The sequence below is a fragment of the Bactrocera oleae genome, chromosome 5 (assembly GCF_042242935.1).
Source record: "Bactrocera oleae isolate idBacOlea1 chromosome 5, idBacOlea1, whole genome shotgun sequence".
Taxonomy (NCBI): domain Eukaryota; kingdom Metazoa; phylum Arthropoda; class Insecta; order Diptera; family Tephritidae; genus Bactrocera; species Bactrocera oleae.
In genome coordinates this window covers 67,099,985-67,122,850 of record NC_091539.1, presented here as the reverse complement: position 1 = coordinate 67,122,850, position 22,866 = coordinate 67,099,985, and the positions used below count along the sequence as shown (strand labels likewise).

Genomic DNA, 22,866 nt, shown 5'->3' with positions numbered 1-22,866 from the left:
TGGTAGTGGCGCAATCATTATACAATTCCAGAACAGTCGCCGGCTGTTAGTTTTGTTTACGATTTCTTGCATTTTTTAACTTATTCAAATGTATTTCCATGAAATAGTTAGTAGGTAAATGTAGTTCCGATAAGGAAACTGATGTAATTGCAGCGAATATGACATCAAGTAAATGGACAGCCATTTAGCATCTATTTGAACCACATACTCGTACAATGGCTCCTAGTCTAGATGCCAGTCACAGTGCAAACACGCGCCGGTGAAGTGGGCGCGCAAATTATTCCCCAAGCCAACAGTTATGTTAATTGTTTTTTACCTGCATATTGTTGTTGCGGATATTTTAATGTTCCCTTGCGGTTTCCATTTGCCCTATAATTGACATATTAATTTACAACAATAATCGATAATTTTTTCTACACAACTCTCAATTAAATCAATGAGCCGTAAAATTTGCATAAATTGTTTGACATGTGTCCATATTAATTAGCCATATGCAAACGCACAGGTTCGCATACACTTATAACGGCGTATACATACGTCACAATATTATGTGACAATAGTTTTTTGACCTCTTGAGGCGTGGGCGTGCAGCTAAGATGATTGAGACCTTCAGCAAAATCAAAACAAATAATACAATTTTTTTTGTAGCCAAATTAATTAATGATTCTTGTTTTGGGGTTTGAATATATATATTTTGAATGTTTGAATATATATATATATACAATATAAATATGTATGTATATATATATTTGCATTTTGTGTATGAGTTTTTTTGTGTATGAGTTTGCTTTGCTTTGATACATTATGATTATTTATTTACTATAGTATTTACGACAAATTTTGTGAGATTCCAAACAACCTTTAAATTCAAATGCGTCTTAAAAATTTTAGTTCAATTAAAAAACAACAATAACAGTACGGCATTGAATTAATATAGTTTATGTTAGAACCAAATATAAAATGTATGTCTCTATAAGTCGAACAAAGTAAACAGAAGTATTTCCCCACAAAATTGTTTGCCAGCTTTTTGCACCTTGTACTACCTCGTGACTTTTTCTTGTTCCCAAAACTCATATCCGCTCGGTTGAGCAGGTTATGTCAGTCAATTGATATCAATATAATAAAACAAAACAAAAAGTATCATGATTATCCTAATCGATAGTTAGCAGGCTTGTATTGATTGAAATCGAGTATAATTTCAAACCGACGATAAATATAGCTCGGTTCCAGTAGATAGACCTAGGCAATCATCTGCGAGACACAAGATAACTGGCATTTTTCGTAGAAAAACCTTGTTTCCAATGATTTCAATCGAATCTGAGTGTAAAAAGACCATACATAATATAATTTTCTTGCTTAACTTCACCACTTCTCTTGGGTTGAGCTTCAGAAAATTGTATTTAATATAAACCTTCAATTACTCATCTAGCAAAGTAAGATAGTCTTTAAGGGCACTACTTTCAAAGGTCTCCAATCTATTCAAGTTAGTCAAGGTGACGTCTTAATATAAGGACCACACTGGTCAGAATATAACATTTTGAAATATTAACCTCTGGCTAAAAAGTGTGGAACATCTGTATATATATTTAGGAACGTCAAAAAATCTAATATTGACTGATCTGTAAAACAAGTTATGGTAACTTTGAGAGAAGAGAATTGCTGTCGAATATGCTTTCCTCTATGACCTTTAATTCTACTAAATCTAGTCTAATTTAACACAGGCACCACCAAATATAAACATAGAATAATATCGTTGACGGGACTCCATAGTTTGAGACCTTGCATAATAATACCTCAGCGAACATATTTATGGGAATATTCATGATCTACGAGAACAAAAATTTGATTATATCTACAACTTTCGTTAAACATAAAGGCTTTCAAATGGATCAATTATAGTAATAGAATTAAGTGGACGTAGGCATAATTATTATAGAAAATATACAAAATATCTAAATATTTTCTTTCTTTCTTCTTATAATTTTAGTAACCAAAGTGACTTCCGATGGCGAACCACACGAAATGATGACAATGATCGCTGGACTATCTGGTCTTTTTGCTGCCATGGTCATCCTAGCTGTGCTGGTATCTCTGGTCAGCTGCAAGAGCAGCAAGAAGTAAGTGCTATAAGCAAAAGCTAAACCCCGATACTGAAATTAATTGATCGATTTTTCACCCCTTTCTCTTTTGCAGAGTACGACATTGCAAAAATTGTCCGCGCACCACAAATGAAAAAGCTGGTAACACCGCACGTACTTTAGATGATAATAGTACACGTTCGTCCATATCGACCACTTATATCCGTGCCACAAGCGTCGAAGATGGCAACACTGTGCCACCAACACCCATATACAATCCGGCTGTTTCGATGATTTCTTCTGGTAATCTATCGGGCAATCTGAATGCGGCATTTATGGGCAGTGAGTTGAATTTGACGAACACGCTGGGCAAGCCAAAGAAGAAGACGCACTGGAGTGATGAGGTGAATACGCAAGTGAATGTGAAGGAGACCGCTGTGGATATCGAGCGTTTTTGAAGTTCAAGAAAGGAGAATTGCTTGAAAAAATTGTTGGAGCAAATAAATTTCGTAAAATAAATCTGAATTTATACGCATGCGCGAATTGAGCTTGTAAGTTTTTGATGTCCAGAGCGCGCTGGTGAAATTGTGAAGACTGATTTGGAGAGGTTTTTCTTGCGAAAGCTTACTTCGTTCGTTTTTTGTTATTGTTTTAGTTTTATAGCAATCAATATATAGAAATTTAAGCACAAAAATTAACAAAAAATTATTACTAAACAATTTTAAGATTAAGCACATGATTACCTGATAACTGTAAATATGGTTGGAGAATATCTACGAGAATCACCGTTAATCTCTGGAAATGCATTTTAGCTATGAAAATATCATAAATTTTTATATAACAACTATTTTTATCAAAAACACGATCATATTTTTTGTTTGTTTTTTATTTCAACAAATTATAGTTGTATTACAAAATATTTTTCTTAGTTTATAAAAGATTACACAAATTATAAAAAATATATGTAAAATCACACACTTAACTATACAGAAAATGTCTTTTATTTCGCATTGTGGGGCGGGGTAGACAAATATGGCTGTGGGCATTTAACTTCTCGAACCCACGACCATCGCCAGCAATGCCATGCGCACATACATACCATACTCGGCTTGACGGAAGTAGGCAGCACGCGGATCCGAGTCGAACTCTTTGCTGATTTCGAATACGCGTGGCAGCGGGTGCATAACAATCGTGCGACGACTCGCCAAAGTCATCAGCTTAGGAGTCACAACAAAGTGACCACATGCCTGAAAGTAGCGAAAATAATTAAAAATTACGTATGCGAAAGTAGGGTTAAAGAAATAGTCTTAAATACTATTTTGCTTATTTTCCAAGGGGGAAACTCGGAACTGCCACCCTAACAATTTTTTATGCAACCACAACAACATGACCTCAGAAGCAAAGCGAAGACCTTTAAATATTCAACGTTCTCGAATTCTCTCTCTCTCTTTGCACGAACGAAATAATTTCAAATATTTAATTATTCGATCTCAAAAGATACACTATTAGATAGAGATCGGTACTTTCTTTGTTTTTGGTCGATTATCTTCACTAAGAAGACAATATTCAACATTCGAGGCTTTCTCAGTTTATAAGACGTTTGAGCATTGATGACTTGGAATCAAAGTTCGGATACGGGGTACAGCAAAGTCTTCTAAATTGCTATTTGCAAGAAACTTGCCTCTTCTAATAAAACCTTAGTGCAATATATCTGATTATGATCTGGGATAAACTATATCAGCTTCGATATTTCCATTAAGCTAGATTCGCCATATTTCCATTAAGCTAGAAATAGACTCGCAATGAAGACGAGTTCCTACTATCTTCCTCTATTTCTCCTCAAATTTACATATTTTTCTACCTTCTTATATTCCTCCTCGGTGGCGAAACGCTCCTTTTGTATGCGTGTCATATATAGTACATCTGTGGTCGGCAAAGCTTCTTCCATGGAATTAAAATTCTTCTGTAGGACACCTTTTGTAGCTAAGTAGCGTACGATTTCCTCTGGCATGCCAAGATTCGGTGGACTCACATACTGCAAAGTAATGTTGTACAGAGTAAGGAGGCGTGCCAATGAGTGCACTGTGCGGCCATGTTTTAGATCGCCAACCATTGTAATGGTGAGACCATTAACGGTACCAATTTCTTCACGAATGGTAAATATGTCGAGCAGCGCTTGCGTTGGATGCTCGCCCACGCCATCACCCGCATTGAGGATCGGTTTACGCGAGTGATTAGCGGCGCGCTGTATGCAAGAAAAAAACAATTATTGTTTAAAGAAAAACTTTTGAGAAAATAGCTTTTAACTTACTGCAACTGCACCCGGTTCCGGATGGCGCAACACAATCACATCAGAGTAGCCGGCCATGACAGAGATGCTGTCTTCCAAAGTTTCACCTTTTTTCACCGATGAACTTGTCTGATCCATGTAGATAACGCGTCCACCCAAACGTTGCATGGCAGCAGCGAAGGAACAACTGGTTCGGGTGCTAACCTCATAGAAAATGGATGCCATAATCTTGCCACGTAAAATGTCATCCAGAGGACGATCTTTAGAGACACGACTCTTCAGTATTTGTGCCAAATTGAAGATTTCATTCAAATGCTCCTTGCTAAACATGTCAACGGAGAGTATGTGTTTATTGAGTAGGCTGTGTGCCACAGGACTGATTGGCGGCGCATTGGGATGGGTTTTAGGCAGCAGCTCACGCAGCGTCGAATTGCTAGCTGAGTCACAGCGTATGCGTGGCAATGGAGAGATAGGACGCAATAAACTGGGGTCACCTGCGAAATGCACCTTCGATGGTGGTTCGGCCAATAGCTTGGTGAACGCTTCGTTGGCCTGTGAATCGGATAGGAAGTCGGTACTACGGTCTTGCGGCTTGTCGAGACCATCAGTGGAGGCGTAAATATCCAGTGATTCTATGGATTGTAGCATCAGCGACTTGCGTACATATTGGCCGCGTATATTCTGTCCGAAACCGGGTTGCACGAGTACCTCACCATCAACGAAGGCGACTTCGCCACGCAAGACAACGCGATGCACTTTACCCTTCACTTTCATGCCCTCGAACGGTGTCCATTTCGCCTTCGAATGCATTTCCTCTCTATTTATCGTCCATTCCTCATCCAAGTCCACCTCGATGTAGGTGTTGGGTTGTTCGGGTAGACTGAAAATGCGTTTCGGATTGCGATAGAATTTATTCTGTATGTCTTCTAATGTTAGGCGACCATCGTCAACAGCTTTGAGCAACAGCGGTAGTATGGTTTCCAAACCAGGGAAACCCGGTGGCGGCTTCTCAGAATTTTTCTCCTCCCATGTATGTGGCGCATGATCTGTGGCGAATACATCGATATAGTTCATATTGTCCCACAGCGCTTGCTGATCCTCTGGTGTACATAAAACGGGACGCACCTCTGCACGCCCATCGCCTATAGCCGGTATGTCATCGGTGGAGAGGAACAAGTGATGTGGACAAACCTCACAGGTCACGCGTATGCCTTTCTCCTTTGCAGCGCGTATTAGCATAATCTCCTCCTTGCGCGCAATGTGGCAAATATGTACAGGACGATCCAGCAAATGCGCCATTAGTATAACCGAGCCCATGGTTTGACGCTCGGCATGGCACACGATTGGCGCACGTTTCGGCCAGTTTTGCATGTGCTTCTCCCACACTGTCATGTCGGTCATTTTAAGCGTGCTAAACGTGTCATTCAGATACATCTTCAAACCGCAAGCCTGTGAGGCCAATTCGCCAATGTGCTGCCAGTTTGTGTCGGAAGCGCCAACGTAGAGTGCATAGTCACAGCGTGCACCGGCCTTGGCCAAGTCCTGGAAGAGCTGGAAGCTATTACGATCCACAATGGAAGGATTTGTATTGGGCATAGCGCAAATCAGTGTCACACCACCAGCCAAAGCAGCTGCGGTTCCGGTGGCAAAGTCTTCTTTGTGTGTGGCACCAGGTTCACGTAAATGGACATGCACATCAATGAAACCGGGCAGTTTAACAATGCGACGTGAAGTCATGCAGTCGGTATGAGTCTTCATGGCCGGGCGACGTCCTGTGATGCGCATGGACTCGACTAAAAGTTTGGTGCACTTGACGTCGGTCACCAGTGGAATGGAGTAGTCGACAGCGAGACGACGTGTGCGATAGCCGTGTGTCATGAAGGAAGATACTCTGAAAGAAATAATAGAGGAAGCATTTAAAGATTTTAAAATTCAAAAATCAGTGAAAATGGCAGCATAAAAACTTATTTCCCATCAACATAAGTCAGAGAGTGATGTTGATGACGTAATAATGTATTTAAGATACGAGTTTTGGTTCGACCAGTATTAATAATCTTTCCTTAGCCCAATCAAAAATTGCCTTTCAAAATTTTGTGAAGTGGATGTTCAGCTGGGAGTCTTTAGGACCCTTTAATTACTTCTTATACTCTGAACCTTAGACGACTAATCTAATATTTGAACATGAAGAAGCTGCCTTACATCAAAGAATCGACTCAGATAATTTTATAGTTCTCTCTTAAATTATATTTTCTATCTTTTCTGCTCTTCGATCTCTTTTCTGTCGGTTATGCCATTTCCATATTTAAGTTGGCGGGGCATGGCGGGATAAATCTACGTACTTATTGAACAATTAATTACGCATGAGTTGTATCTCACCTCCTTGCACCTCCTCCTCGCATTGGCAAATTGATGACCATATCAAATTGTTTATTTGCCAAGAATTCAGCCAAGTGACGTAGCTCGCCATTGGGATCTTCCGGTGATTGCTTATCGAAAGTCCATTGTACGGATTCCACCTGTTGAAGATAAGAACGATTTTAATGATGATATAGAATTTATTATACATATTCTAAATTTATGGTATACCACATATATAAATGCTATACAAGTATGTGTTTATAAATATCGGTCAAACGCTGCGTCAACATATGTACGACAAGAAGCAAGATTACGATTTATAAATAGCCTAAGGCCTCGTAGTGAGGTGAAAGTGACCCCACTAAGTTGAAGCGACTTTAACTTAAAAAGCATTAGTACGTCTTTTATTTACTAAATTATTTTACCAAGTTGTCTGATAATCGGCGCATAAGCTTACTGATGCCAATTGGGCCCATCACATAAAGAAAAGTTTTTCTAATTTGTCCCTTGATATAACTTTTTACAAGCATTTAAAGTAACCGAATAAAAAATGTATATCGTATCGCATTCTTTGAGGTATGATATTTGTCTTCAACATATTGTATAAAGAAGGTTAATAAATCAGCAAACTTTTGGGGTTCTTCATCTTCTCTTTGAGAAAAAATCTTCTTGTACTAAATATAGCCAAACCAGAGACTTCAAGGGGCCAGGTTAAACGTAATTTCAAGAAACCGAGTACTTCTTTCATGAAAAAAGAGTGAGTATTGGTCATTTTGCTCTCAACTCTGAGAAAAGTGAAACCAAGAGCTAAAATTTTTTACCATGCCTTCAACTTTACCTTAAAGCTCCAATACAAAATTATTACTCAAATGTAGCAAATATTTGTCTTGGATCAAACGGTTACAAAAAGCACATATCTTATAATACGAGCAAGAAATTATAACGGCTGAGAACTCTACTCTATTCTTTTCTTTTTCATAAGGAAATAAAAAAAAACGTTAAAATCGGCTGCATCGAAGCTTTAATACCCTTCAAAGGTGCATTTCTTAAAGCAACTTAATCTGAAAATTTAGCCGGCCAACGGCTATGTGTTGTAGTGGTCCGATATCGGAGGCCCCGACAAATGAGCAGCTTTTTGGTGCGAAAAGGACGTGTGCAATATTGCAGATCGATATATCCAAAACTGAGGGACTAGTTCGTGTATTTACAGATAGAATGACAGACAGACGAACATGATCAAATTGACTAAATTTATAGGTTCTTCAACGTTTCATAGGTGTTACAAACCTCGCGTCAAACTTAATGTAATGAAACATTTTTTGTTGCTCTTTCATACACTGTCCTTGATGCTTGATACTACATAGCATTGACCTAAACTGAAGATCAACAACCAATATATCTTCTTATTTGTACAGATTACTTATGATATTTACGCAGAAGTTAAACCTTGAGAATATTGTATATGCCTATGCTTACATATATATATCCTTGATATATATATTACATTTATGTACAAACAGTAACAATAACAACAAATTTGTATAAATGGTTAGTTGAAAACTTTCTCGTTCGAAATGGAAAAATACTGTGTTTGATACGAAAATATTTTTTTATTCCATATAATCTCCCTTAACTTCAATACACTTATTCCAATGATCCTCCAACAATTTTATGCCATTTCTATAATGCCCTTCCGGGAGCTCTACAAAATACCCGTCGACAGCTGTAATAGCTTTTCCATTCGACGAAAAGCGCTTTTCACGAAGGAACTGTTTCAGGTACTTGTGTGCTATTTCTTGGTGAGATCAACCAACTTTTCGACTAACCTGTATATATAGTTATATATATACTTGCATTCACAACTCAATACTCAAAGGGAGGAAAAAATCACAGAGGTACCATGCAGACAAATAAAGGAAAAAAAGTTAAACAACTGAAAGTCAAGTGAAATGACAACAGAAATTATCAATTACATAGAAAATCAAATCAAATTATTACAAAAACAACACAGTAACACGCGCAAGTCGATATGAAGTTAACTGTGTTTACATATATGTGTGGCTAGCCAATGCATTGCAATTTATGTGGCAGAAGAAGGTAGCAAGTCGGCATTCGAGCATCTATTTTAAACAAACAACAAAAATAATAATACAAATAAATAAAACTCGATCAAAGATTGTAAAAAGCGATAACTCGCCGGTCGATCTGCAATCATTGCGAATTTCTGCGAACAGTAAAAGAACAAGCGGCGATGGCTACAAACGGGCGCGTGAATAAAAAAATATAAAAGTGCATATAGGATAAAATTAGAAAAATCCGTTGAATGTGGTGAAGGTTCAATAATAAAACCTGATTATAGTTAAAAAAAAATCCGCAAAATAATAGTAAAAGAAATTGTGAAATGGGTCGGTCCAGTTCCAAACTGCTGGAAATACCCAACAATCCTCTGGAGGAGTTGCAATTAGAGGAGCGTAAGCGTGAGCAACGCAAACGCAAACAAGAAAAGCAACTAAAAAAAATCGCCAAATTACAAAAGAAACAAGCGAAGAAGACAAAGCGCAAAAGCAAACAGAGCAAGGACGCCGAAAAGCAGACTTCAATTACGACGAAACACGCAAGTGGCGCTACGAAGCGCACGAATAGTCTGAATTCGCAGAGTACTAGCTATGAAATCAATAAAGAGGAGTTCAATCGACAAATCGAGCAACAAATACAAAATCATTTGGATAGTGATCTCTGCACGTTCATCATGAATCAGGTGGCGTTGACGTTGCAGTTTTTTGGGAACTATGAGAAGTACGTAGTTAGAGAGTATTGAATATAAAATGGAAGCATATAAACAAAGTGCTTATACAATTCTTGCAGGATTTCGAAATTTCACTTAAAAAATTCGTAAACATTTTTAAAGGAAAAAAATACATTTTGATAATCTCCAAACAGTCAACGTTTGTTTTGCAAAATTTTACCAGTTTTGATTTTTCAGTTTTTCAAGTCGTCTCAGATTGTTTTAGGAAAATTTTACAGTTTCGAAACAGTAAATTATTTCATTATTTCAAAGAGTTACACGTTTTCGATATTCGAAAACTTTTATCCATTATCAGTTTTTCATTTTGAATGTTTTTGAAGTCGTCTATGTGCGTTTTCAAATAATTACGCAGTTTCAAAATTCAAAAAATGAATCAATCAGCAAGTTGTAACATTTTATGTTTTCGAAAAAGGAGTTTTCGATATTCAAATTATCTTTTAAACAATTTTTTTTTTTAAATCGTAGTTTTCGATTTTCTTTATATCAAATTCCATTATTAAAAGTTGTTTGATACCCTACTTTTTCAGGGTCGAATTATAGACAAAATTTTCAGAGGGCCCAGGTTTCGTTCCATTTATATTATGATAAAATATGCTACCAGAACTCGTTACTTCGTCAATTTCTCGTCACTTGACTTTATGATTAACTCACCATTTCAATGGAGACAATTTTGTGCACTAAGTCTGATTACCGACTACTCTAACAGAGAAAATAATAGTGTGAAGAAATCTCCCTAATAGCACAATTAAATGTTTTTCTAGCTGAATTCTCTCTACCACAGGCCAAGTGGTTTCATTCAAGCGCAAACCAATTGTCGTTAGAACACTTCATATAGGAAATAGCCATTAAAACCGGAAGCTCTTTGAAAATATTGCAATTTTATTGGCATTGATTTTTAAGTGCCTGAACGTCTTATCAATTCAAATTTTATCACAACTGTTAGGTATATGTTTCGCAAGTGCAACACTCTAGTTTCGCGCTCATACCACATTTCATTTGCGTACATTTCCAATTATTTATCTAATATTTAATTATGTTTCTTTGTTTGTTCCAGTGAATTGGCAAACATTTCTGAGGAATTGTTAGCCAAAGAGAATGATTTGAATCAAAATCTCGAGGAGCATTCCATACTCTTATCAACGCCATTGGATGCTGCTGTCTCCAAGTGGATGCAATATAAGCCAGTGTGAGTATGAAGTGAAATTGAGTAGGAACAACTTCTTATAATCTTTTATATATGACAACTTCATAGATGGTTCACCGATAACGAGATGATGTTATCTTAAGGGAATGTGATAAGAAAAAAAATATCCCACATAATTAGTCTTAAATTCTTATGATCTCCATATCTTGCTACAAACGCCCAGTTTAAGCTAGATTATTGCCAGCCTCGTAATACTAAATACTTTCAGAAAGCTAACCTTTAAAGTACAACTATTATCGCCCTTCTTTAAAATCTACTTACGGGCTCCACGTTTTCAATATAGTATGATTTTTTCTTAAACGATCTTGCTAAATAAAATTTCTAATAAATACTTTCGATAGCTAAAGGTTTTGTGGGTATAAATAATTACAGTCCCATATTAAAAAGTTAAATGCTATGGTGATGAAAATTACTTTGAAAAAGTTAACTAATCTTTGTGGGATCATTTGAATCGAAATTCATGTCTGTGGATAAAAAAATATTGACATTACTTTTTTTTTAACTTATTCTTCATATTCATTTTGTAATCAATATCCACTTGCTCCACAGCCACGGTCCAGAAAAACACAATTCTCAACCGCTCCAGCCGCTGGCAATGTATGTGATATTCGAAAATATCGATATAGCGCGACCGAACGATGCGAATTACGATTCAATTTCACCACTTTGCAAAGTTGATTTAGACACAGATTTTTATAATACAACGCCCTGTAAGGAGGACTACGTAGAAATGCTACGAGAGACGAAATGGAAAGGCTATGTACGGCTGAAATTACGCGAAGAACCAAAAACCCAACGCATTGGGGCTACCGATGGCGATGTGTATACGGACGGCAGTTCGGGTTATAGCACGACGAGTGCCTACAGTCTAAAAGTACCAAGCAATCACGCAGAATCTGTTTATGACTACACCTACATAGCGCATTTGAATACACATCATCCGTTGTCTGAGCTAAAGATGCAAAGTCTACGGGGTAACTACAAATTGAATGCCAAAGTCTTGCCGGACTCATGTGTGTCCAATTTGAGACAGTTCGTTGAACCGTTAAATGCTGAAGACAGCGATGACGATGATGACGATGAAGAAGAAACTGAGTCAGAGTCCAATGATGAAGACAGCGCTGATGAAGGTTACAACGGCGTGCAAAGGAGAGTGTATGGGAAGACACGCTACCGAGATGTCGAGACATTGGAGGCCATACGTTTATATAAGTTAGAGCAGGAACGACGTCAGGTTCTGATGCAGCAATGTTATCTTAACTCCAAAGAATTTATGCGTTATTTTGGTGAGTTGGTACGTCAACAGCTTGCCGATCGCTTACAAATATTTCCCGAAGAATTGGACGAGGGCACATATCGCGGTTCATCGATCTACACAAAATACTTTGAACTCATACCCGCTATTTATGTGGCGCATAATGCACAACACTGGCCCGACTGTGCCTTTCAATTTCGCATACGCGAGCGACCCATCTCTATTAATCCACTAACTGGACAGCAATTTCAATGGCCAACGCGTTCGATGATCAGGCGTATCGAAACATTTGGCTTTCATGTCATACCCATTGGTTATGCGCCCAAACGACAACGGAACCCTTTTCGTGAGCTCGAATGGCGTATTGTTTTTCCGAAAGCCGAACGCTACTTGGAGCAACATTTGACGAGTACACAGGTCAAGGTATTCATGATGACCAAGGCTTTGGTGAAGACTTTTGTCGAACCACAAGAGAAACATAAGGCGCTCTCCTTTATAATGGAACATCTGCGTATGCATCTCTTCTGGGAATGCGAGCGTAATTACACTGGCTGGCCGGAGGAGTACCTGGGTGAGGTGCTATTGCGTTTCATCAGCACATTTATGCAGCGATTGCGCGAAAAGTGTTTGAAGGACTTCTTTATTGAAGAACGTAATCTCTTCGAGAGCATACCAGAATACTCTTTGGTCATATTATTCTCAATACTAACAGATATTGTCGCAAATCCTTTGATGCATCTAATGGTGGCGCTTAAAAATTTAGAATTTGAAGAGCATTTCTTTCCAAAATTGAATTTTAAGAAGATATTTGAAAATCTCTCCGAAAATAATATGTTGAAATTGAAAATACAAGCTAAAAATTCACGAAGTCTAGTCGGTTTGGATGCGGCGGAGGATGAACCGATACTCTTACAAGATGAAGGTGCAAAGGGTTTGGTCGGCATGAAGCAACATCGCGAAAAGACTAACGGTAAACTAAGAAGGAAAACTCATGTGATGCGACACAATATTGAAATGAAGAAGAAGCAAGAATATGAACGGCGACGCTTGTCAGAGGAGTCCATAGACATTGAGGTAAGTTGCAATCACATTGAAGTGGAAATATTTTGGAAGTTATGACATTTCGCTCATACTGAATAATTTCGGACTTTGACTTAAACTGTTTTAACCGCTCTTCTGTTATGCTCCACATACGGAATTAATGATCTTTCCTGTTTTCACTTTTAATAGTTTTTCTTTCGACGCAATATAAAAAACTCCCATTTGAAGCACCTCAATCAGGGTGTTGAAAATTTACGACGCACAAATATACTAGAAATAATCATTGACCATCTAATAACGATGACCGAAAAGGCAATGGAGTTTCGTGTTTTATATTTGGCTAAAACGTTCTTGATACACGCGAGGCGACTCTGCAAATTCTACCACAACTATGGTTGCGATATGGGTGCTAGAGAGTACCTCACCACCATTGGTAGTATAGAGGAGGAGATTTCTGGCTTACAGATGAACGAAGATTTTACAAATTTACCGCCAACTTTGCCCATACGCACAAGTACCAAAGAAGTCTTCGAGCATTTAGAGAGCGTGCGTCGTACCGTAAGAGTGGACATTGAAGTAACGCACAGTAAAAGAGAAAACTCTCCAGTAACTGTTAATAGAAAAAATAACAGAAAATCAGTAGAGGAGAGCGTTGAGCAGGCGCACTCGTATAATGAAAATCTCGAGTTAATAGATAGCTTTACACCCAATTTAGGTCGACGTAAGTCTATTAAGTTTACCGGAAATGTCGTTGAAGTACATGAAGGAGACACAAATCCGATACAAAAGCCTGAGGGTCAGAGCTTGGTTAGTATTTTGCGCTTCAATCCTGATGTAACGGAAATAAATGATCCAATTACAATTGCTGAAAGAGACAAACGGGACGTCTTTTATGAGAGCTATGAATCGTTTGATAACTATGGTTTCGATCATGATGTTGATGAGAACAGTCGTAATGATGCCATTGTGAGTAGTAAAGAAATCAATAAATCACAAGCGGAAGGGGAAGGGGAAGGAGCAGAGACAACTGATAGCCCGTGCGCCTTTGCAGTAAAGATGCCCTCTGATGAAAGAATACTCGGCGGTTTTAGTAAAAGAGTCGGCATGCTGCGTAATCTAACTCGCGGCCATTCGCAAGTCATTAAAGATATTACAGCGTCAACGGAAAAGCTATTCATTTCGATGGCCTCGGAAGAAACGCGTTTACAGTTAAAAGAAGTGATAAAACGCAAAACATTTCAGCTGAAAGGTGCCTTCAATCAGTGCTCGGAGTCTTGATAGTGATTTAAGTCATTTTTAATAGGCTATGTACATATACTACATATTATATATGGAATGAAGAAGACCAAGGTAGTATTATAAGTTTAAAAATAGACAAAAAATATATAAAAATGCATAAACATTTTTCTCTCTAATCTCCATTTTCGACTATTAAGGGGGGTAAAATTGCTTAAAAATTAAACTAATTGCACTAAATTTATTTATACGATCCTTGTGGATTTTAGGATAAGTTAATTATTATTAAGAAAGCATCTCGTTTCCATAAAAACACGGTTTATGTAACCGAGACCCAACCGGCCAATGACTGTGACTCAGCAGCATAACTCAAAATTATTTTGGGAATACCTTGTGCCACTATAATAACAAGGACGGTCTGGGTTTCTTATCGATTATCGTTACGTTTATCTGCTAGAATAATCCCGTAGTCAAACGGATACAGTGTATTCTAAATACAATAATATAGCATAAACTTCAACCATTGAGACGGTCTTACTAACAATGTAGACCAACCAGGTAACCAGCCGATAATATATATATAATATCTATACAGTAATGTAAAACTACTCGCTGAAAGCGCTCGAAAGTTAATAATTCATATTATTTAGCATGAGTCCCTATGTCCTTTTCCCTTTAACGGACTCCGAGCTACCAGCAATTATTTGTCAACCGAAATCTTTTTCCCGCTTTTATAGTTGTCCGAAAGCAAAGGGCATGGTAGCCATTCCCTCGTTAGTTTCGACTAAATATATTGGCGAAAGTCTGTCCAGATTCTTAAGGCAAATGAAATGAAACTCGCAAAGTGTTTGTAAAGGTTTCGATTCGGCATTTTGTGACCACAATGTTTGCTTAGATCATAAATTATATAACACAAATTGTCAATCATTAGCTAAATACCACATAACATATAATATGTTCACTCTCATACATTTACTTCTAAAATATATAAAGCTAAATATTTTTTTAATTCGTTATACTCACATCAACGCCATGTTCCGCATAGAAGTCGCCAGTACCCATGGAAGCATATAATTTGTAGCCCATTTTCGCCAAGTCTCTGATCGAGGACAATAGTTCCATTTTGTGCTGAAAGTAAGTTAAATTTAAGGTATATTATATCTCTCCAAGTATACATTATCAAGACATACCTTAAAACTACCTATCGAGAGTAGAATGGCTCTCTTCGGTATCTGGAAACCGGTAGACATCATAGCCTTCAAGTAGGCCTCATAGCGATTGTCACCAAAGCAAGCCACTTCACCGGTGGAAGCCATTTCCACACCTAACTGTACGTCGGCACCGGCCAAACGTGAAAAACTGAATTGTGGCACTTTCACACCAACTTTGCCCACGCCATGCAACACCTCCACCGGTTCCATTTCTATGCCAATAATGGCACGTGTTGCTGTTGCCACAAAATCATGATCCAATGTCTTCGATACGAAGGGGAATGAACGTGAGACACGCACATTACACTCAATAACTTTGAGCTCATTATTTTTGGCAATTAGTTGCATATTGAATGGACCCGTGACATCGAGCAGTGCAGCCAAATCGCGTGTAATACGCTTAATTGTTTCCAAAGTTTCCTGATTTAAGTCTTGTGGTGGTGTTACCAAAGTGGCGTCGCCCGAATGCACTCCAGCATTCTCCACATGCTCCGAAACGGCCATGCACAAAATCTCACCGTCCGCCGCCACGGCGTCCACATCGATCTCCTTTGCTTCTGTCAAGAATTTAGATATAACTACTGGATGCTCTTTGCTCACGAGTGACGCAGCGTTTAAGTAGGTCTCCAGATCTTGATTGGAATACGCCACATTCATTGCGGCACCGGAGAGCACATAAGAGGGCCGTACGAGACATGGATAGCCGACTTCTTCACAAAATTCAATGGCGCTCTTTAAGTTCGTCAACTCCTTCCAACGTGGTTGCAATATGCCTTTGCGGTCCAACATACGTGAGAACTTGAAGCGATTCTCAGCGCTATCGATGGACTCCGGTGATGTGCCGAGCACTTTGGCCTGTTGGCGATGTAGATCCATGGCAATGTTATTTGGCAATTGACCACCCATCGAAAGTATAATTCCATCAGAATCTTCTATTTCGTAAACATCCATTACAACTTCAAAAGAAATCTCCTCAAAGTAGAGACGATCGCACATGTCATAATCGGTCGATACAGTCTCCGGATTATAGTTTATCATAATTGTGGGTTTGCCGAGATTACGCAATTCACGCAAACAACCAACGGCACACCAATCGAATTCCACCGATGAGCCGATACGGTAGACGCCCGAGCCAACTACAATCGTAAAACTGCCTGGGAACTCTAAATCATGTTCATTAGCATTATAAGTGAGGTATAGATAATTGGTAGCTGCAGGCCATTCTCCAGCCACGGTATCGATTTGCTTAACAAAAGGTTTGATGCCCAGCTCTTGACGCTGTTTACGTACCGCTAATTCCGTGCTCTTAATAGCCTCAGCGATTTGTTTATCAGAAAAGCCGATCTGCTTTGCTTGCATTATTTGTGCGCTCGATAGTGTATTACCGGTCTCTTCTAAAGTATTATGAAACTCTATAATGTGTTTCATCTTATTTAAGAACCATCTATCAATCTTGGTGAGCTGATGTAACTCCTCAACACCATAGTTAGCCTTTAGCGCCGCTGCAAGCACAAATGGACGCTTGTCTGTCGGCTCAGTTAGTTCCTCCTTACACAATGGATGCTGACCGGGATCAAAACCGTTTACGGCGCCATCTACCATGCGTAATGCTTTCTGGAAGGCCTCCTCAAAGTTGCGTCCAATAGCCATCACCTCGCCTACACTTTTCATTGAGCTACCAATATTCTTGCTAACGCGTATGAATTTAGCCAAATCCCATCTGGGTATCTTGACCACACAATAATCCAAACTAGGCTCAAAGCACGCCGTGGTAACACCAGTTACGGAATTCTTAATCGATGGTAGTGAAACTCCAAGTGCTAACTTCGCAGCAACATATGCCAACGGATAGCCCGTGGCCTTGCTAGCCAAAGCGGAGCTGCGTGAAAGACGCGCATTCACCTCGATGATGTAGTATTCCTCAGAGTGTGGATTGAGCGCATACTGTATGTTGCACTCGCCGACCACACCGAAGTGACGTATCACCTTCAACGCAGTGCTGCGTAGCATGTTGTACTCTTTGTTGGAGAGTGTCTGCGATGGTGCTACCACAATACTCTCGCCAGTATGTATACCCAAAGGATCCAGATTTTCCATATTACAAACTGTTATGCAGTTATCGTAGGCGTCACGTACAACCTCGTACTCTACCTCTTTCCAACCTTTAAGCGATTTGTCAATAATAAGCTGACTTGAATAAGCCAATGCCTGGTGTGCGAGTGTCTCCAGTTCGCGTTCATTGTCTGCGAAACCGGAACCTAAACCACCCAATGAGAATGCCGCACGTGCCATCACTGGATAACCCAATCGCTTAGCAGCCTCCAATGCTTCTTCTACTGAGTAAACAGCTTCTGAAGGTGCCACACACTCGCCAATTTCGGCGACACGGTCTGCGAAGATTTTACGATCTTCTGTCTCGATAATCGATTGTATGGGTGTACCCAATATTTGCACATTATATTTCTCGAAGACACCAGCACGATCCAATTCGACGCCACAATTGAGCGCTGTTTGACCGCCGAACGTAAGTAGCACGCCATTTGGACGCTCCGCTTGTATAACCTGTTCCACATATGCTGGTGTCAATGGCAGAAAGTAGCACTTGTCAGCCAGACCCTTTGATGTTTGCACGGTAGCGATGTTGGGATTTATCAAAACGGTTTGTATTTTCTCCTCTTTCATTGCTTTGATGGCTTGCGCGCCGGAGTAATCGAACTCGCCCGCTTGTCCAATTGACAGGCCGCCGGAGCCCAATATGAGTACTTTACGTGGACGCTTATCGGGTATGGTATCGTGTTTAGGTTGGTATGTAAGACGATTGACCAAATTTTGCCGTAAGCTCACATCCCCTGTAGGACTTTTCTGCTTAACGGCATCGAGGAAAATATCGAAAAGTAGTTCTAAATCTTCGGGGCCGGCGGTATGCTCGGGATGGAATTGTACCGAAAAGTATGGCTTGCTTGTGTGAATGATACCTAAAAGTGATTGATTAAATTAAAAGCGGTAAAAAATTAGTGAGTTGTTTCTTCGTACCTTCATTAGTGTTGTCGTTGGCATTGGTGAAGAGTGGCTCCCACTCAGCTGGCAATGTGTTGCTGTCCACTGCGAATCCGTGATTCTGCGAGGTCATGAAACACCGCCCAGTACCGTTATGTACACATGGTAAATTGTGTCCACGATTGCCATATTTCATTTTGTACGTCTTGCAACCTATTGCGGTTGCGAGCAGTTGATGCCCCAAACAAATACCGAAGATCGGTTTCTTGCCATTCTTCAAAACTCGTTGTATCTGCGTAACTGTGTCCTTGCATACAACCGGATCACCAGGACCGTTACTAATGAAGAGCCCATCAAACTCCTCCTCTTTCAGTGGATAATTCCAAGGTACCAAATCGACACGCGCACCACGTGCCACAAAGCACTTAATCTGATTCAGTTTCAAGCCACAATCGATGGCACAAATGCGTGGCGTGCCAGTAGCGTTAAACACTCGTGGCTCCTTAACCGAACACTCGGCTACCAAGTTTCTCAAATTTGGATCGGCAAAAGTTAGACTACCCAAATTTGTTGGTTTCTCGTAAACGATACGTCCCAATATGGAACCATTTTCACGTATCTTTTTCGTGAGCGCTCGTGTATCTATGCCGCTAATGCCTGGTACACCATGACCTTCCATCCACTGTGACAGCGTCTGTTTTGCACGCCAATGTGAGGGTGACACACACACTTCACCCACCACTAGTGCAGCCACCGTAATGCCTTCGAACCATTCAAAATTTACCGGCATACCATGTTCATCGAGTTCTTTCTCATCTGGCACTCCGTAATTGCCGATTAGCGGATAAGTGAGTACCAGCATTTGTGCGCGATATGAACGATCGGTCATTGATTCGGGATAACCCACCATACCAGTTTGAAATACAACCTCACCATCGACCGGAGCTTTGGCACCAAATGCATGACCGGGCAAGATGGTGTTGTCTTCTAGGACCAAATAACAGTTTGCCGACGTCATTTTGGTTGTTTATAAAAAAACTGAAAATAAATAGAAATTACAAAATTGTTTTAGCATGATTGACAATAAATGTTGGAAGAGAAAAGATGACAGATCTTGATCAAACACTTGGTCTAAATCTCATTTTCCATGTGCTTATTGAGTATACCCAAGCATTTAAGCATTTTTCACAAAACACAAATAAATTTTATGATAATTGAAAGCTATACTATTTTTATCTATGTAGGGTATACTCAGATATCATTAAATGTGAATCACGCCACTGACTGCGTCGGCATGCTTATTGTTTATGTTTCTCTCAAAGCACGTGTGCGACCATTTGGCCACTAATAGTATATGCGTATGTATGTGTGTGGATACATATCGCTCTGAGGAATTGCAAAAACCCGAGAGCTACCAAAAATTATCTTATCACAATTGTTTTGACTGACAGACAGGTCTTGACGTTTCTTGCTATTGAGAGCAAAAACAAAATGAGATCTCTCAGACCTATTAAATAAAAGAGGCCGGGTTGAGAGAGCTTGCTAGTGAGCGATAAAGCGATAAGACAGCGCCATTCGTGTTGATGATTATGAGGTTAGCAACAACGTTGTGGTCTTTTATTAGTATGTTAATTGGCAATTTATACGCATGTATGAAATTATCGTATTTATGTGTGTGCGTACACGTAATAATGTGTGTGAAAACGTATACATAAGTTTAATTTTATGGCTTAATCAATGCGTAATTTATCATTTTTCGTGTGAAAAGGCATCTACATATATACATATGTAATAAAAATTTTAAATATAGCTTGAATTATTATTAAAAAGAGATTAAAAAATTTTCCGTTAAAAGTATAAACAAAATTTTAATATTTTTAAATTTACTTTTTGTAACTTTTTATCAATAATTATTTATTTATTCGTGTATTCATTTAGTAATAATTATTTATTTTATTGAAAAAGAAATTTAGTTAAACTGGTTTTTATTAACAATTTTTAAATATCAATGTTTAATTCAAAACATAATAATGTATAAAATATTTCTATTTTCAGATATTAAATCCATATATAGTATATATATTTGTATATATCAAAATGTGTATACAATCATTTAATTTCTATTAAAAAGTCAACATCTTCCTTATCATAAAAAGTGGGTATCTAGATATATATGTAATACTGTTTTATCAAAATTCTTATCTCACATAACATATCAGGCTCTATACTCTACTCCATACTATGAGATAACTACGGTTTTTACACTTTTTTGGTAAAGAATCAAATTAATTATAAATGACTAAAGTTTATCTTCCCAAAATTATGTTACGTTTCCCTTACCCATTAATAGAGTCATCTGAGCCACGGGGATAATTTTTTCCAGACTAAAATATTTAAAAAGTTAACGCCGTTGGCCTTAAAAATATGTTTTTTTTTATTATATAACAGTTCAGTAGTGAATTTTTAGGTTTGTCCATTTCACTTCATCCTTTCTCCATCATTTACAACATCCCTTTTCCCTCAAAATTTTTTGTAGTTCTTCAAAGCAAGTAGCTCGATTCAAACTTCTCGATGATTGAATAGAGAGCTTAATTGCTGTGATTATAAAAACTACTTTTTAACTAGAACTTAAAGCACTCGACATCTGTTTGACTATGTCTAAAGCTCATGCGTTCAGGCAATCAGCAGAAGGCGTTTACTTTTGTCGCATTTGAAAATAAGTAGAAATATAATTAAATATATATGAATATATATATTTGAATGGAGAAATTCTCCAGTCATTACGTATTTAGTCAAAAGCAAGAAAAATATGACCTTCTTTTGTACTATCAACATCAGCTAATGGTATCTCGTTATGTAAAAACAAAGGTGCCAAAAATTGTCTGCATATATTTTGAAAAATAATATTAAAGTCTTTGTCAGACTGAATATTAAGTCAATAAAACTAGGGATCCTCGTCGAGTATAATCAATCGTCATTCACTAAAATATTATTTTAGCGGTCACAATGATAGTAAACTTAAAAAACTCATCATGCTTTTATGTGAAAATATTTTATACATAATATTTGGTAGTTTTCACTACATATTTTATTAATATTTTCAGATTTTTTTTCATTCAAACTCAATAAATTTCGATTTATCACATTCTTTATGCATTAGGTTGAACCACATATGTATATACATATGTATATATGAACCAAAAATGTATACTTATGGTTATATGTATGTATATATAAAGTAGCTCTATCAAACACTTATCTCATTATTGCAATAAACATCTCTGGCCGTCAAGCTCCACTAATAATAAGTTAATTTGAAGAACAGTTTTGTAAATGATTTTTTTTTTAATAAAAGTAAAATCGTCAACTTTTTCATAAATGTACAAATATTTTCACGATCACTTGAGTTCTTTCAACTTATTATTTGTATGTGACGCCTCCAAACAATGAAGATTCAGAACGCGAGCGCACACCCATGGCAAAACACATGTGCATACAAGTTTGTAGCAGTTTCAGTTGAAACGCGGTACAATGTCACAACGCCAAGAGCCGGGAAAACATGCCCACTTTCAATTACAATGCTTGTTTATGTTCAATTTGCTCGGTTCCCTGATTCTCATAAAACAAAAAAAAACTCGAACAACATATGTATATTTTGCACTTAAAATCTTTGCGTAAAAATATAATTGATTACAAACATACATACATACACACAAATGTATATATATGGCTATCTGTAAACGTATGTATGTACATACATACAAACATATGTAGTAACCAGATGTGTGATAAACATATGTAGGCTCACTACCTTAGGGAACCGGTTATAAGATTGTTAGCAAAGAGGCAATAAAGCAGACTTACTTGCATGTACTTATATTTATATTTAAGAACATATATGTACATATATGTATATACATTTGTACGTACAACTGCGTGACCTTTCGCTGAAGTAAATGAAGTAACTCGTTTTGTAATTACTTAATTGCACAATACTCGTTGTTTAACGGTGTAGTATTGCAAGAATTAATAATTAAAATAAAATAAATAAATGCCCGATGCTTGAAATTTAACTCAGCCCATATGCCACATGTACCCACCAATAGAACATACCCACATGCACACACGCATAGCATCCAGAAGTGTGGGTATGTATTTGGTTAAAAAATTAATTTTCGAAAGAAAATCCTTTGTTAACAGCTTAAGTTTACTTAATTATCACTTATCACTCACTTTATCTGCTTGAGATGTAAACAAAATGTACTTAAATAAGATTTATTTCAACTTTGCAAACTTTCCACGTGTCTTTTGCTACCCTTATGGAACACAACCGTACTGGAGAAGGAAATTACTACCTTCACGATTGGTCGCTAGCACACGACTGACTTCC

At 38.0% G+C, this 22,866-nt stretch overlaps 3 protein-coding genes across 4 annotated transcripts in view; 2 read left to right on the top strand and 1 right to left on the bottom strand.

Moving 5' to 3' along the window:
• LOC106624796 (uncharacterized) overlaps nucleotides 1-3,072 on the top strand; it is a 15,184-nt gene extending 12,112 nt beyond the window's left edge. For both annotated transcript variants that reach the window (XM_070110024.1, XM_014244566.3), the window contains exons 3-4: nucleotides 1,988-2,117; nucleotides 2,194-3,072. In XM_070110024.1, the coding sequence (XP_069966125.1) occupies nucleotides 1,988-2,117; nucleotides 2,194-2,536 (473 nt within the window). In that variant the 3' untranslated portion in view covers nucleotides 2,537-3,072. The remainder of the gene's footprint in view (nucleotides 1-1,987; nucleotides 2,118-2,193) is intronic.
• Nucleotides 3,008-22,866, bottom strand: r (carbamoyl-phosphate synthetase 2, aspartate transcarbamylase, and dihydroorotase rudimentary). The gene is made up of 8 exons (XM_070110023.1): nucleotides 22,710-22,866; nucleotides 18,513-19,514; nucleotides 15,459-18,454; nucleotides 15,292-15,396; nucleotides 6,745-6,884; nucleotides 4,390-6,259; nucleotides 3,940-4,323; nucleotides 3,008-3,325 (listed from the first exon to the last, which is right to left on the bottom strand). The coding sequence occupies exons 2-8, from the start codon at nucleotides 19,492-19,494 to the stop codon at nucleotides 3,125-3,127; spliced, it is 6,678 nt and encodes a 2,225-aa protein (XP_069966124.1). The 5' UTR covers nucleotides 19,495-19,514; nucleotides 22,710-22,866; the 3' UTR covers nucleotides 3,008-3,124.
• On the top strand, nucleotides 8,895-14,400 carry LOC118680856 (uncharacterized). The gene is made up of 4 exons (XM_036362436.2): nucleotides 8,895-9,522; nucleotides 10,587-10,718; nucleotides 11,286-13,065; nucleotides 13,222-14,400. Exons 1-4 carry the CDS (start codon nucleotides 9,128-9,130, stop codon nucleotides 14,308-14,310), a joined length of 3,396 nt encoding a protein of 1,131 aa, XP_036218329.2. The 5' UTR covers nucleotides 8,895-9,127; the 3' UTR covers nucleotides 14,311-14,400.